General features: G+C 36.8%; 2 protein-coding genes across 2 annotated transcripts; both read right to left on the bottom strand.

Moving 5' to 3' along the window:
- On the bottom strand, positions 1 to 5,296 carry pxmp4 (peroxisomal membrane protein 4). Its single transcript, XM_028447136.1, has 4 exons — positions 5,074 to 5,296; positions 2,877 to 2,939; positions 2,559 to 2,757; positions 1 to 1,049 (listed from the first exon to the last, which is right to left on the bottom strand). The coding sequence occupies exons 1-4, from the start codon at positions 5,184 to 5,186 to the stop codon at positions 780 to 782; spliced, it is 645 nt and encodes a 214-aa protein (XP_028302937.1). The 5' UTR covers positions 5,187 to 5,296; the 3' UTR covers positions 1 to 779.
- Positions 5,297 to 8,554: 3,258 nt separating this feature from the next.
- Positions 8,555 to 14,794, bottom strand: LOC114463525 (serine/threonine-protein kinase pim-2-like). Its single transcript, XM_028447134.1, has 7 exons — positions 14,118 to 14,794; positions 11,199 to 11,293; positions 11,072 to 11,119; positions 10,761 to 10,979; positions 9,825 to 10,002; positions 9,398 to 9,568; positions 8,555 to 8,693 (listed from the first exon to the last, which is right to left on the bottom strand). Exons 1-7 carry the CDS (start codon positions 14,347 to 14,349, stop codon positions 8,587 to 8,589), a joined length of 1,050 nt encoding a protein of 349 aa, XP_028302935.1. The 5' UTR covers positions 14,350 to 14,794; the 3' UTR covers positions 8,555 to 8,586.
- Between the last annotated feature and the right edge of the window lie 1,924 nt (positions 14,795 to 16,718).

Raw genomic sequence — 16,718 nt, 5'->3', positions numbered from 1 at the left:
TTCCTTTTTTTCTCTCCTTTATTCATCGACAGACAAGGAATAAAGCTTACATTTACAAACAGGGCAGACTACTGTAGACGTGTCTGTCAAACATACAGTAGTTTTACATAAATGTTAACAGTTTGAACATTTGACCAAAGTTTAGCTTTAGAAAAATGCTGATAGTGGATATCAGGCCATAATACTGTGGCGGCTTAGTTGTGATCCTAAAGACCAGCATGTTTTATGATGTACTTTATTGATGTGATTTACAGTGTTTTTGAGCAGAAAAAACAGACAGAGATGTAGTCGCATGTTGAAAGGTAACAGGCCTCACTTACTCATAGTAACATTTTAGCTCTTGATGAAAAAAGCTGACATTCTGCCATTAAAAAAAAACAAAACATCAATAGAATTATTGAAACGCACACAATATACCATGTGTAGTTTGTCATCCATCGTCTTATGATAAATACACATTAAAGATTGCAAAAGGTTCAAGGAAAATGTTACATGGAACAGCTTTTAAAGATTATTAATATTATAAATGGGCAGAAATTCATTATTTACCATTGCGAGAAATTTAAAAAAACTGAATAAACACTGAATTTAAGAGATTTGTCAAACTTAAAAGCCACTAATAAAAATAGGTAGTGATGCTTTGTCTTTTATCACCCAAATTACAGAAAAAAAGACAAAGGCCATGAAAGTCTTCAGGCATGAATTAATATAGAAAAATGACAGTGATCAATGTAATCATGGCAAAATGACTAAATCATACACGAATAAAAATGATATATTTAACTCTGGGAAGTAGCCTTTGGTTTATTATAAACCAGGAAGTCTGTGATGTCGTGCCATATGTTGCTGTCATGGTAGAGATAGTTCATGGATGATTGAAGTGATGGTTGAAGAGTGTGTGGGTGATACTCAAACAGCCACAGGACGACGCCCCAAACCAGCATGGCAAACAGGGGGAAAGGGTCTCTCCTGGGCTCAGGGACGAGGCCTTTTTCCACGGCCAGACGAGACAAGGCGAACAGGATCCTGGACAGCAAGTACATGTTGATCTACAAGATAAAAGAAGAAAAAAAAGAGTGACAAGATCTTTTTTCTTAATTAGTTTTTTTTAAGTCAAACATTAAAATGCTGTCTGCTCAAATTAATTCCTTAATTCTAATCAATAAATATATATATACATTCCAAACTCAAAGAAAATGCACATATTACTGACTACTAACACAGGTTTAAATTGTCACTATTTTTTATCTTGTTGCAAAAAATGTGGTTCCCAACCTTTTCTGAGTCGTGACTAAAGACATTTTTTTTTTCTAGAAATAGTTTTTGATCGTGTTTGTTTTACTGCGTTACAAACACAAAGAAGCCAGGATTAGTGCACAAAGTGACATGATGCGCCACCTTAGGGCTGGGCAAAAAAAAAAATAATAATAATAAAAAATATTATCGATTTATCAAATTTGTAGATAAAAACGATTTTTATTTTGCAAATTCAAGTTTTTTTTAATTTCTTTCTTTCCAACACAGTTTTTTCTGACTTTTTCGCGTTCCGTCCTTGTGGGTTACCGTAGCGCGATGTGAGCCAGCCACCTCTTGTTTACCTTTTGAGGAGGCTATATGTGTGACACAGGCATGTTTAATATTTTATTCACACTATGCTGAGATGCTAAGGGAAGAGTTTATTATTTTTTTTAATTGTAATGTATTATGTTGTAAAATATGTAGTTATGTGATTTCCTAATCAGAAAATTTAAGCTACTGTGAAGTTGCTATTGCACTTTTGCTTAAACCTGGGTTAAAGCTTGAAATTGTTGAATGAGCCTCATTTACTTTTTATTTTCTGATTTTTCTATGGATTTTAACTCTTGAGGACAATCACAGCAATAAAGTTGCACCTTTGACTATATATCTGATGTCTGCAGTCATTTTTAAGTGCATAGGAAAAAAATAAATAAATTAAAAATCGAATCGAAACTCAAATCTTTCTTTAAAAAATCTCCAATTTTTTAAAGAAAAATAAAAAATAAAAAAAATTTAGGCAAACTTGCTCAGCTCTACTTATTTTCATATTTTTATACTTTTATTTTTAATTTGATTTGATTTATCTACTTTCTATTTGAACTAGATTCATTTTTGAGAACGTAAAATTGAAGAATACAGTTGTGTGTGGTGTTTTTATTTCAATTCCAGGCGACCCCGCATTGGGTCACGACCCCAAGGTTGAAAAACACTGCCCTAAATAGTGCATTAACAAAATATTTTACACTATTATGTCTACCTCAACATTACATTTTTGGTGGAAAATTGGTAAAAGCAAAAATACAAACAAAACATACATGAACATAAAGTTTCAAAAGTCACCTTTCACAGTTTAAAAGCTGTTGACTGTGGGAAAAAAAAGATTTGAAAACTGGTCTGATGGAAGATGAGTGGAAATAAAACAGAAAAGCAAGTTTAAAAAGTACAATGTTAGACTTTTTGGGAAATGGATAATTTCACATGTGATGGATGATGAAAATAGAAATATTAAAAGCATGTATTGGGCATTTATTCCATTGTACCTGGCTGTTTATGTGGTTGTTGTCTCCAAACACTAACCATCCTCCGACACAGGCGGCCAAGAAGGAGTGAGACTGTAAACTCTTCCCTTGAACCTTCTGCTGTAAGGCTTGTAGTCCTTTATATGTGAACACAAAGCACGCCAGATTGCGGGAATGGGTGTATGTGGCTTTCAGAATGGCTTTGAATTTGTCCTTCAAACTAAAAAAAAAACAAAACAAAAAAAACACACAAAAGAAATCAAACGTTATCTTTATTTTATACTGGAAAAGAAGAAAGTTGAGCAGAACATTTATGAGCAGCAAAAATCCTGCTTTTACCTGCCATTTCTAAAGAGAAATGTCATAACCAGGGCATGGGGTGCTCTGATTTTAGCTCCATATCTGAAAAATCAGCACAAAAGTATGTTACATAAAAGGGAAATTATAACATTTATTCTTCACTCGTAATTGACGTGCAACTAAATTTGTGCGCTCCCTGAAGTAAATGTATACAATTACTCCTCCAGACACACACAAAATGAGAGAGAAATATGTAAAAAAAAAAAAAAAAAGGGCAAAAATTCACCAAAAACGTATTAAAAAACCTGTAAAAAACACCAAAAGTCTTGAACAAACACAGGATTAAATAAAGACCAACAAAAACACACAAAATCACTCCAAAAAGGTACAAAATGACAACCAAAATATTAGGGGTGAGTATTGGCAAGGACGTTGCAATACGATACATATCACAATACTTGGTCGCGATACAATATTATCGTGATATATCATGATATTCTACCCAGTTAATATCAGAATTAAAGGGAGAGATGAAAAATCAAGTTGCTATATATGTTCATCAGAAGATATTGATCATTCAGGACAAATTGAGACAAAACTATTTGCTTCAAAACATCCATCCATCCATTTTCATACCCACTTATTCCCGTTTAACAGGGTCGCGGGGGTCTGCCGGTGCCAATCTCCAGCTCTCATAGGGCGCTGGGCGGGGGTACACCCTGGACAGGGCACCAGTCCATCACAGGGCAACACAGACAGACAACCATTCACTCCCTCATTCACTCCTATGGGCAATTTAGAGACTCCAATCAACCTTACATCCTATTTATTATTTATAATTAGTGTTTTTGCACATTTTCACTGAAAAAAAAATTACAGTGTCATCATAAAATAAAGTAAAAAAAATAATTACAGTGTCATCATAAAATGAAGTGCAACAAGTTTCTTTTCACTGAAACGACTGTGCAGAAGTCTCAAAGTAACCATGACAACATAATGACGGCATTCTAACAACTGTAAGTGAGAACATTAAAGATAAATCACCCTGAGTTACTGACAATGCACAAAAAAAAAGAAAAAAAGAATTTCTCCTATTGAGTCAGTTTAAACACTGATCTGAACAGATTATATGAAAATAAAATGTCTATGCATACATAAATATTGAAGACATTACACACTGCCATCATAAAATGAAGTGCATTAAGTAAGCATTGCAACACATTGAAAGCATTGTAACCACTGAAATATTGCACAAATACACAAAAATATTGATTAAAAAATAAATAAAATAAAAAAATATATATCTTTTTTTTATTATTAAATAAATCATCTACACGGGTGGCAGGAGCCAAATGGAAAAAAGATTTATTGAAGGAAAAAATATGGAAATGTTAGATTTCAGGCACCGGCAGACCCTCGTGACCCTAAAATGGGACAAGGAAAGGTCTGAAAATGGATGAATGGATGGATGTTATATTTCTCTTGAATATAACTTTTTTTGTAACAATAATATATTTTATACATGTAACAATAATATATTTTATACATAAAAGCATTTGATGATAAAAAAAAAGTACTTTTTTATATAAATCAGGTAAATGTATCAACAAAATAAACAAACTGCAAAATGTATAGACTTGTAAGTATGTTTTATGTAGTTTAAGAGGACCATTAAAGGGAGGATTACCTCACTTTGTATTTTTTTTAAAGTATTTTTTTTAATATTTACAATATTAAAATCAAATTAGACTTTATTTGTCAATTACTATTCATACGTACTGCAGTCCAAAAGTTATTTGACAATAACAACAAAGACAATGAACACTAAAAATGTTAAAACAGAATAAAATTAAATAAAATAAAGAGACTAAAACCTAAACTTGTAAAAAAAAAATTAAAAAAACTAAAAAAAACAACAAAAAAAAACAGCACAACTAAGATACATTTTTAGGAAATGTCACTATGGTTTAGACACTGATTAACAAGCTAAGTTAGACGTCATTCCTCTTCTACATGTTGTGGCTCCTTAATGTTTGCTAAATAAGGTGTTTATGAGTTTAAAAACCAAAAATTTAAAAAGGAAAAATGGGGAAATGAGTTGGAAAAAGCAGAAGTTAAAAAAAAAGGATATTATAGAAAATATTTAAGTGTTACTTTTGTGATCATTTACTGTCTGTGTAAACTAATTTAAACAACAGCTGACAATCATCCACATTAACTGAATGTTGTTACTCACACGGCTCCGTTTCTGAACCCTTTAAGGACGGCTAAAGCCGCTCTGTGTTTCTCCTGCTGCAGCAGATTATTAACGGTGAATAAAAGCGTCCTCATCAGATCTGAACCTGCCATGACCTTCACTGGGGTCCCGCTCCGGGGCTGCACCTGGATATATGATAACTAGAGGGAAAGGGGGGGAGGGGACACTAATCCAGGACGGACCCGCTTCACTAGTAGACTTTGTTGTGTACTACCTTGAATACCTTCCGCCGTGTTTCGTCATATTCGTTCCTACTCGATTTGTTTTTTTGTTTTTTTTAAATTCCAAATGACATTTTTAACATTTTTATTGTACTGTTTGGTTATGTTACACTGTTGATACATTATTTTGTTATTAGAGCATCCAAGGAAGAAAATACATTCAAATTCACGTACATTTTATGGCATATTTTCACTTATTTTCATCACTTTTCTTGTCATATTTTTGTTCCTTTTAATGCATTTTTGCTACATCACTGCCATTTCTGCCACTTCTCCATCAAATTTCAATGCCTTTTCTGCACATTTTTTCCACTTTCTTATAAACCCTTTCCACCACTTTTCCACATAATATCACATATGTTGACCAATTAGTGTCACTTTTAAACCCTTTTTTTTACCACATTTCATGCTTTTTTTGGCCAATTTAACCACATTCACCATTTGTCATGCCCATTATTTGCCGGTGTCGTGTAGAAAAAACCTACCGTGAAAGTTTCCTACGGTAGACATTGGGCATGCGCACCTGGCGAACTGCGCATGCGTATATATCATTTTGAAAAAAGGTAATAATCTTTTCTTTAATTTTTAGGGTTAGGGTTACAATTAGGGTTTATCATAGTAGGTAAAATTAAGGTAGCAAAATATTGTACGTATACGTGTAAATTTTTACTACGTTATTAGTGCGCATGTGCCTGTAGGAGGCTTTCACGCGTTGGATTATTTTTCACTACATCAGTTTAAACTAATTGTTCCTCCTTTTTTCTGCCACTTTAAAGGCAATATTAACAATTTGAACCCTTTTTTACCTCTTTCTCTGTCTGTCTTTGGTCACTGTAATTTGTAACTTTTATCCAATTTTTGTGGTTTTTAAAATCCCATTTCACCACCTTTTCCACAATTTTTGGTTATTTTTTAACCCTTTTTATTTCTGATTTAAAAAAAAAAGAAGGACTTCCATCTTTAAGATGACTATGGCCAAAATAATAATAATAATAATAATAGTGGATACTATTCAGATAAATAAATGCATGTGGTTATCACAGATTCATACAACAATTGACCATCATTTTGCTGACTTTATAGATGGGCCCCAAAAAGCAGATCCCAGACGTAGAACGAAAGGAAATGGTAAATTATTGCAGTGTTTTGGCTGTACCAATTGGGCAGACCGTAAAAAACATTTGGGGCCTATACTACAAAGCTAGATTTCCTCTTATCACGCTAACTTCCGAGATTTAATCAGTGCGTGCTGTCCTACAAAGATGGCTAAAATCACCATGGTAACTTAGGCTGAACGACTAACCTGGTCGGGAGCAGGTTTTGTTCTGGTTAGGATCTGAGCGAGTATTAAAGCCCCGCCTCCTGACCAATCAGTTCTCTTAGAAAACGACCTGTCTAATAAAAGGAGGATCATTGTGAACACGTCACTGTGTGGATCTGATGTGACGCTGACAGGAGAGAAAATATTTAGACATCGATGGAATCCTTTCATTTACCGATTACATACTATAGGAATATACTTCTGTAATTTATTGTGTTACTACTTACAAATTTTAATGTCATAGTACTTAAATTATTAAAATATAGAGTAAAGAAATGATTCAATTAGAACCGAAAAATAAAAATAATTAATTACTCTTCATTAGCTACTTTTTTATTGGGTAAAATACTCCACACAATGTGGAAAATTTCAGTATTTTTGATTTTTTTTTTTAAATTCCCAAAACATAGCATCTAAACTGTAAACATACAAGCATTTTCCAAGGGTCTGCATAAGTATGTCCAACTAAATGTTACTTACTAAATGACTTTTCTGTAATTAATTATGTTATTCAGTGTCCAAATATCATGTGGTTTGACTGTGGCCATGACTGCTGATTAGAAAAAAATGTTTAAAATTACTTTAACTCTATTCACAGGCTCCACTGCCTGTAAACATCCCATTGTTTTCTATTGGAGTGAAGCATTCAGCCTGCTTTTTAGATCATTTTAGCAGCTTTTTAGATCATTTTAGCAACTTTTTAGATTATTTAGCTGCTTTTTAGATCATTTTAGCAGCTTTTAAAATCATTCAGCAACTTTTTAGATTATTTAGCTGCTTTTTAGATCATTTTAGCAGCTTTTAAAATCATTCAGCAGCTTTTTTAGATAAGAATGACAGTGCTTCAGTACTATCTGAGCATGAATACAGGAAACAACAAAGAGACGTGTCTATATTCTTGTTGTTTTGTGTGTTTCTGGAGTCGTTTTGTGTATATTGCTCTCATTTTGTGTTTTTTTTTATTGTTGCTTTGTGTATTTTTCTGTTAATTTTGTAAATTTTGGTTGTTTTGTGTATTTTTTTTTCAATTTCGTATTTTTTTGGAGTCATTTCGTGCATTTTTCTATAATTGTTGGGGTTTTTTTTGGTCATTGTTTTGTGAATGTTTCTGAAACATGTTTTTTGCTGTTGTTTTGTGTATTTTTGTCATCACTTTGTGTGTTTTTCTGTTATTTCTTTAATGTTTTTCTGTTATTTTGTGCTTTTTTTGTTTTTTGGATTTATATTTTTTCTGTTATATTTGTTTATTTTGGTATTTGTTTTGGGTATTTTTGTTCCTTTTGTGGTTTTCTGTATTTGTATATATATTTTTTGGAGTTGTTTGGTGAAAAATCAGGGAAATTTAGCACTAAAGTTCCAGTCCGATGCCAGATTGCCTGATGATGATAATTTACTGTTTATAATTTTAGCAATTAAAGCTGCCTTGAGACAAATCAGTTTAATCTAGTGTATTACGCCTCATAGATCCCGTTTAAAATTGCCGTTTCATGGTTTGTTTGATTTCCACTGTAAACACTCATTATATTGACATTGTCAGAAAAGTTTTCACATTGCATTGTGGGATGTGGAGTCACATAGACAGTGGCATAGAAGTGTTTTTACTTCAGATTTTTTTTGTGTTTCTTCATCAGACATCAACAGTGATTTAGTTGATACCAGTAATTTATTTACATTTTTACATTTTAAATATACATGTTTACATTTTAAATATACATGTTTACATTTTAAATATAGATGTTTACATTTTAAATATACATGTTTACATTTTAAATATACATTTTACAGTTTAAATTTAGGGAAGCACTGAAATGAAAATAAAAGTGTTTCAACTGAAACCAGAAATGCACTTTTGGGCCATTTAAGAACGAAGGTTTTCGGTGTATCTTTATTTATAAATGTACATTTTTCCACATGGTGCACACAGACACTGGTGTGGAAGTTGAGCGTTCCTCATGGAGTTGTTAAACCATCGAACCATGGGTGCTGCTGCAGGTCGCTTAACCACGGTCGATCGTTGGGCTCTTCGGTCAGGCACCAACTAACAAAGTCATTTCCTTCTGCAAAGAACAATAAGAAGAGGAATTTAGAACAATGAAGAACAATTATTGTACATAAATCAGGAATGTTAAACATTCAAACATGCAGCCATTGTAATGAAGGGATTTACAGAGAATTAAAGGAGCTGCAATTTCTAATTTGACAACAGAGGGTCGCACTAGTATACTAAGACTGTTATTCATTTTCCTATGATATGCCACAGTTTTAATATTATCAGAATGTATTTTCATTTACTGGCACAACAACAAAGGTAAAACGTGTTCAATCGTCATTATTTAGTGCTTATTATGCCATTATTAGACTGGTTTGTACTTGTGCTGGGTGATATAGACCAAAACTCATATATCTGTATTTTTTCTTGAAATGGTGATGTACGATATAAATGTCGATATTTTTAACTCAATAAACTCTGATCAGAAAGACAATTTTGGGTTAAATTTGCTGATGCAAAATGCCACATTTATTTAAAAAACAACCAGCTGATCAACCAGGCCTCGTTCGAACCACTTTGACAAAAATTAGTTTAACACCCCTGCTGGACAGTACAGTGCAGTGTGTGTGTGTGTGTGTGTGTGTGTGTGTGTGTGTGTGTGTGTGTGTGTGTGTGTGTGTGTGTGTGTGTGTGTGTGTGTGTGTGTGTGTGTGTGTGTGTGTGTGTGTGTGTGCGCGCGCGCGCGCGTGTGTGTGTGCGTGCGTAACTTACGATGTGAAAGGTGGTTTATGGTACGCTGTGGTCCATTCATGTGGTCCCTTGTACCACAATTTTGGTCAGTGCATAGATCAGAGAGAAAGCGACCGATCTGCCACACCGTCGTTGGTTCTGCCTCGTACTTGTCATAGAGGAAATACTCTGGTGGGGCAAATAAGAGTGTACCTAAAATCAGAAAAAATAGGAAATCAAAAGCGGTCAGAATGAGAGTCAAAGAGGAAAATAATGTATGTTAAGGTTTCGTTTATAATTTTCTATCTCAAAACATGTCAGGAGATAAACCTGACAAACCTTGTCTGAATAAACAAAACCTTAACATGTATTTAAAAAAAAAAAAGACAAAATGTGAACTTGCTGGCATTATTAGAGGAAAATATAGGATTCAAAGATGTGTAAACCAAGAAAAGAATTGAAAACGAACCAATGAAGGAGTCATAGGGCACGTCTGAGACCCAATCAGCACAGCCGAAGTCGATGATCGTCACAGATGGTCCTTCATCGTTAAATGAAACCAGGATGTTTTCAGCTTTTATGTCTCTGTGGAACACACCGTTCTTGTGCATGATGATGGCTGCATCGATGACTTGTTTAGCGATGCTCTGGAACAGAAAGAGACACAAGGGTTAAGGCAGGGTGTCAAACTCACTTTAGTTCTGGGGACAAACTAGGGCCAGTTTGACCTTAGGTGGGCCACAGATTATAAGCTGGAAACATTACTTTGCCCTAGTTTGCACTTAAGTTTAAATTAAATGCAATGAAATTAAATTCTCTCAAAATGTCCTTATTTTTTTGGACCATTTTTTTATTTAATTTTGTAGATATTCTTTCAAATATTTCAGATTAAAAATGACTGCCATCATGTGATATAATCATGGCAAAACTGAGCCCTGCTAATATTGTGAAATTAGCTTGAATGTATGTGTTTGGAGCGGCAGAGATATCTACAATGGAATTTGTTGGTCATTTACACTGCAGGGAACCAAACCACATCAAGCCGAAAGACCCTCTTCCTAACAGGAATTAAACAAGGAGCCTGTTTCTTTATCACAAACTGTTTACAAAATAACTGCCCCAGCAACTTTGAGGTGCATAGCTAACCCACTATGCTTCCTTTGAACCCCAGCTTTGACACTTTGAAGTTTTCATTGAACTCTTTTTACAACTCCACACGAGGGAAGAACCCCCGTCTTCTCCCTCCTTTACAAACAGATACCTTTGGGATGCTGTAAGATCACAGAACTGTCCCACTGACCCCTGCCTACCTGTGGTGAGCTGTCACCCAGGACACTACCCAGGCCTCCTCTGGGATGTGTCTGTATGTGAGGGGAGGAGCAGCAGTGATAAAAGTGGTCCTTACCTTGATTTCATGTTCCAGCATTGGTTGGGTTGATGATGCGATAAAGTCACAGAGATCCATGGCATCCACAGGACATTCCATGATTATCAACACCTCATCCTCAAGCTCAATAACGTCTTCAAAGCCAATGATGGCGGGGTTTGGTAGGGTGTTTACGCCACGTACACCGGCCGCGTTCTGCATCAGCAGCACCTCAGAAACCTCCAAGCCACATTGACCCTGGAACATTAGAAAACCAAGAGCTCAAGTTTCCAAAACCAACCCCAAACCTGAAAATCTGAATATCTGCAATCATTGTTGAGAATACTGACATACGACGTGTACGTCACCTTCCCCCTGGGAATGTGCTTTATAGAAACCTGCAAGACATAAAAACAAGCATTTAATGACAGCGTTGATGGTTTTTAAAGGCTGAAGTCACTGTGTGTCCAAGCTTACAAGTTTGGAGTCAAACAGACGAACAGCCTTGAAAACGATCCCAAAACCACCTTGACCAAGTATCTCCAACTCTTTATAAGTTGCTTCAAAGGTCGCTGCAAACACAAAATACAAAATATGAGAATTTAGACTTTAAGACGATATTCTGCTGCACACAAACACACAGGGTCACTCAAAATCCGGGGGCAAAATCCGGCCTTTTCGATCATCTAATGTGGCCCGAAGGAGAAATGAACAATCACAGAAAACATGAATCAATGTGGTGATTATTAACTCATTTAGTTGTAGATATCTCCATCCTTTTAACGGGATCCCCCATTGATTTACAAGATTGGCCTAAAATCTTCTAAAAGTCCTCATTAGTTGATCTATGTCTAGCAAAACACAATATTATGTACCATATTTGTTTTATTAACTTTTAAAAATGGAACTACTTTACAGTTTTAAAGTCTGTGTTCCTCCATCTTGAAATCATGTGATTGATGATGTCACATGGCCCCACTGTCTGTAAACATCCCATTGTTTTCTGTTGGAGTGAAGCATTCAGCCTGCTTTTTAGATCATTTTAGCAGCTTTTTAGATCATTTCACCAGCTTTTTAGATCATTTTAGCGGCTTTTTAGATCATTTCACCAGCTTTTTAGATCATTTTAGCGGCTTTTTAGATCATTTCACCAGCTTTTTAGATCATTTTAGCGGCTTTTTAGATCATTTCACCAGCTTTTTAGATCATTTTAGCGGCTTTTTAGATCATTTCACCAGCTTTTTAGATCATTTCACCAGCTTTTTTGATCATTTAGCAGCTTTTTAGATCATTTAACAAGCTTTTTAGATCATTTAGCAGCTTTTTAGATCATTTAACAAGCTTTTTAGATCATTTAACAAGCTTTTTAGATCATTTAGCAGCTTTTTCAGACACAATGACAACTTGTGCTGTTTTTGGTTGATCGAAATAATCAAAAGCTGGTCTGTGCATTGGGTCAAATTAGACATCTGTAACTTCTAATATTTCTAAGATTGTGACGATGACTTGATGAACCATCAAAGATCAATCCTTCTTCTGAAGTCCTCATTCTTTATGTATATTAAAAGAGAAAATACAGACTGAAGTGACAGCGGTAGTAACTATTAGAAGTAAAATATTAGAAGTTCTAGACATCTTGGGGCCCTAAGCGGGATACCTTTTACTTACCAAACAATTACATTTTCTCCTCTATGAACATGATGGACATAGTTTACTAACTGCTCCTCTACTGTCTGAATGATCCTCAGTGTCAAACATTTTAAATGACATTAACTCTGATGAACTACTTTAACCCTGAGGGTTAACTAAAATGCATGTAAAACCACTCTATGAAAGATAAATAAATGCAATCAGATGTTAAAGCCAGATTTAAAATGTATTCATAAATTATTATTTTCAATAAGCCAATAATAATTTATTTGCATAAGGGTTTCCTTTAAATACACTTCCAACTCTGAACTATTATACTTAGCAGAAACACAATGAACAAGGTAATAATTTCAAAAAGACATTTTTCTTTAAAACAAAAAACCAGTAAAATTAAACATAAAGACAAATAGAAAAAAAAAACTAATTGCAACAAAATCAAGTATGAATGATATTTACAAAGTGGTAAATGTAATTGCTTATAAAAAGGAGTCTCAAAAGAAAAATGTTGAAAAAATCTGAACATCCAAATGAAAAAATTAAAATAAATAAAAATACTGTTTAGAACTTAGAAGAAAAACATTACAGCTTATTATCTCCAACCACTTTAAAACAAATAATAATATTAATAATTATTATTATTATTATTGCTAATGGCTAAATGTTTGTTTTTCTTGTATCTATTATAACTTCATCAAAGGAAATCTGCCTTCCAACATCATGGAAGGTTGATAATGATAGTGACGATAACACGGACAGTGTTTTTTTTAAGGATGGGGGTGTTAACAGCAGTGGAAAGCCAGAACATAGCTAATGGGTGGGCCTGGAAAAATCAGGATGATTATTTTTAAAGCTGATATGAGATGTATGTTAATGATTTATGATAGGCTATAATAAAATCTGCTGGGCCACTGTAAATTAGCCTATGGTATGAATAATATCTATGAGTGGATATACACAACTGGACCTCTGTTCTGTTATATTTCACAGTCTGACGAGGTTTTTTGAAAAAGTTGCTCAAAGATAACTTAGTTATCTTTAAGGCTTAGTTTACTCAGCAAAACAAAATTATGAGATAATAAATCAACATTTTTTCTATTATAGCTTTTAATATTATATTATATTATATTCTGTACATACGTACAGAAAGTGAATATTGGGCTTTCAACTCTCTACTAACGTCACATCAGGAAGTCAGGAATAAACTGGAGCAATATGCATAAGGTACGTCCACTTATATAGAGATTTTCTCTAAAATAAACGTCCAGCGCAAGCTGACGAACTCTTGCGATAACAAATAACAGTATTATCAGCACCGCTCTGTTTGACTGTTGCGGAATATTGATTCTCTACAAAACGGTCCAAAAGCTACACAAATCATCACTACATTACCTACAGCTTCTTTTATAATTAGCACAAAAGTTAAGGCTTTCATTTATGGTGACTCCTTTACTATAGATTTTGCATCGAAATGTGTTTAAGAAATCTAGAACAACGCTCTCAATTCACAGAATTTATTTTCACAAAACAGATTTTTTATTTATTTATTTATTTTTTTTAATGAATCTCACTGGGTGGGCAATCTGTCAATCTGTGTGGGCCTATGCCCCTCCAGGCCCACCCATAGCTCCGCCCCTTGTAAACATGTAGTTCGCTGTAGATAACAGGTTAAAGAAGTGTGACGGACAGCCTCTGTGTGGATCTGCCTAGTGATTACAGACGAGGCTTGTTTAGCTTTGTTCATTTTACCTTTGTTTCTGATGAAAGTTTCTCTCATTGTCCTTATTTCTTTGCAGAGGGGGAGTGAATAATCAGGTTCAGAATCCACCTGAGGACCAGACTCTAACACATGACAGTGTGCTGGTTTCACGTTGTCATCCGAGTTTGTGGGACTGAGAGCAAACGGATCAGCCAGTGAACCATCGCTGACGATGTATTCAGAGTTCTCACATATTTGGAGAAGTGTTTTCAGGCTGATCATTGTTTTTTTGCTGCTGAAGCTTGATTGATGATTGATCCTGAAGCCCCTCCTCAACCTTCACTTTCTCACTATTTGGTGTTCTCCACTTACTGATTGGGACCTTGACTACTAAGTAATTAGTGTGGTTGTGTTGCAGATGCAGATACTCCAAAGGTTGGTCCTCAGAGCTCTCAGGGTTTATCAGAGCTGCTTCTATGCTTGGACCTCCACTAGTTCAGGCTTTTCTGGGGCCAACGTCCACCCATATGAACCAATAACTCTATGGATCAAAGAGGTTCTATTCAGCAGCCAATCAGATTGAGTCCTACTTCTACAGTGACAATGTCATCACTGGGGAATGGACAGGCACCATAACAGGGTGGTGGGTAACTTCACACATTTGGGCCTGTCGGGTGGGGGCCAGGCCCCTCTGTTGATGGCTGGGCCGCCGTGTGGGAATTGGGAGGGTGCGGTCGGGCGTGGCGGTGGGTCTCTGGGGGGCGTGGGGGTGTGTTGCTGGGGGCTCTCTTTGCGGGGTCTCTCCGGGCAGTGCCGGCCTGGTGGGGCGTGAGGGTGCCCCTTCCCTACGGGTGGGGCTTGGTGCTTGCCTCGTCTCCTGGTTGCCTTGGGGACACGCCTCGCGGTGTGTGGGTCTGGGGTGGCCTGCCGCGGCGGTGCGGGGGGTGGGCGCGCGGGCTGGCCTCCGCCCCGGGGGTTGGGGCGGGGTTGCTTGGCGCTTGCTAGGGGGCGGCTCTAGCTGTTCCGATGGTTGAGGTCGTTATCGGCCGCTTGGTAGGTCTGTCCTGCCATCTGCGGGCTGGCAGGTGGGTGGGTTCTGCGTCTTTGGCAGGGGGCTGCTGCTCCGCATCGGTTGTGTGCCATTGGGATGCCTCGCTCCCGCGGTAGCGGCGGCCGCCGGTCACCCTTGCGCTTGGTGCTGCTTCCGTTCCGGGTTCCTGCTGGCTCTGGGCCCGCCGGCGGGCAGCCAGCGAAGAGCGGCTCTGGCCGTCTGCTGGGCGTGGGCCTTGGTTCCGCTGCTGGGGTCTCGGGCGGGGGGCTCTCTGGGCCCTCCCCTCGGGGGTTGGGTGCTTGGGTGTGGGTGGGTGGGGGGGGGATGCTGGCGGGGGCCAGGGGGTTGGGGTCAGTGGCGGGATGCGCTGAGTGATCGGCTGCTTGGGGCTTCCTCGGATGTGTGTGTGGGGGGCGGTGGCTGCCTCTCAGCCTGGGATCTTGGGGGCGTCTGGGGGGTTGCTCGGCTGTGGGGGGTGGCCTGGGGCTCCCTGGCCCCTACTCTTTCTGCTGGCCTGGCTGCATCTGCGGGCCCGGGGCAGTTCCTGGGTTTGCGTATAGCGGTTTTTGGCACATATACTGGTATACGATGCACTGGCACGCCTTGGGATGTGGGATAAAACTCATACTGGGCTTAACTTTAGACACGTTAATCCCAAATACCTGCTTTAGGTATTACCATTCACTCATTCCCCCTGTTCACAGCCACCACCATTATAGCTAAGCTTCACACTTGTCACTATACTGGCTTGATTTCACAACATAATAAGCACAATATATTCTACAACTTCACATCTCACCCTCACTGTAAAACAATCTATTCTTCCCCACCCTTTCTATTTCATACATGACTCTCTCCTCCCTGCTCCCTTTCCCCTCCCTCTCCACTTAGGTGTAACACTGCTCTCCCTTTTTATATCCTCCCTATAATAAAACATTTCTTACCCTTCCTTAGGGAGGGCTGGTGATGGTCACAATTAAGCAATAAAATAAAGCAACCTATTTTTATTGCAATAACAAAACATGCATTGCTGTCTCATAATGATTGCACTTCTTGTAGTGTTGACCTTTGACAGCATGTGTAGACGAGAAAAAAAAGAAGTCCTACCTCTACAGTGATGATATCAGAATTCTACAGAATTTCGTAGCTGTATGTGAAACTAATTGTATTGAGTCATTTTGCCATTAACATGTGCAATTTCCCCAAAATATCAATATTTTTGCCAGTCCGAATATGCGTTCAAATTTTCAGTTTTTGAAAGTGTTTAGCACCTCAAAAATGCGATCACTTTTTTGTAGGAAGAAAAGAAGAAAAAAATGAGGTGCATTATTTATATATATATATATATATATAATAGGGTTCTACGCACCGTTAATATAGCACATTTTAATCTATATTTTAAGAACTGTGTTGCTACTGTGTGGCTATTAAATGTGATTATATTTAGTCAATAATGCGACATGCAGTAGCTTGATATAGATTATGCTATTATCAGCACACTTGAAAATTACTTACACCTGACAAAAATGGGGCGAACAATTCAGTTGTCCAGATTTTCACCGTTTCATCTCGTTCCACGTTCAGGATCTGCTTTGTTTAC

Source organism: Gouania willdenowi, chromosome 5 (assembly GCF_900634775.1).
Source record: "Gouania willdenowi chromosome 5, fGouWil2.1, whole genome shotgun sequence".
In the NCBI taxonomy this organism is placed as follows: Eukaryota; Metazoa; Chordata; class Actinopteri; order Blenniiformes; family Gobiesocidae; genus Gouania; species Gouania willdenowi.
The sequence above is the reverse complement of the archived record's forward strand: the minus strand, read 5'-3'. Positions and strand labels throughout refer to the sequence as shown.

Coding starts and splice junctions, on each gene's coding strand:
- pxmp4 (XM_028447136.1), bottom strand. CDS start 5,186: ATGGCAGGTTCAGATCTGATGAGGACGCTTTTATTCACCGTTAATAAT. Junction 2,940..5,073: donor GGGTTCAGAAACGGAGCCGT/GTGAGTAACAAC, acceptor CTGATTTTTCAG/ATATGGAGCTAAAATCAGAG. Junction 1,050..2,558: donor ACAACCACATAAACAGCCAG/GTACAATGGAAT, acceptor TTTATCTTGTAG/ATCAACATGTACTTGCTGTC.
- LOC114463525 (XM_028447134.1), bottom strand. CDS start 14,349: ATGATCAGCCTGAAAACACTTCTCCAAATATGTGAGAACTCTGAATAC. Junction 11,294..14,117: donor AACTTTCATCAGAAACAAAG/GTAAAATGAACA, acceptor TTGTGTTTGCAG/CGACCTTTGAAGCAACTTAT. Junction 9,569..9,824: donor GCCCTATGACTCCTTCATTG/GTTCGTTTTCAA, acceptor TTCTGATTTTAG/GTACACTCTTATTTGCCCCA.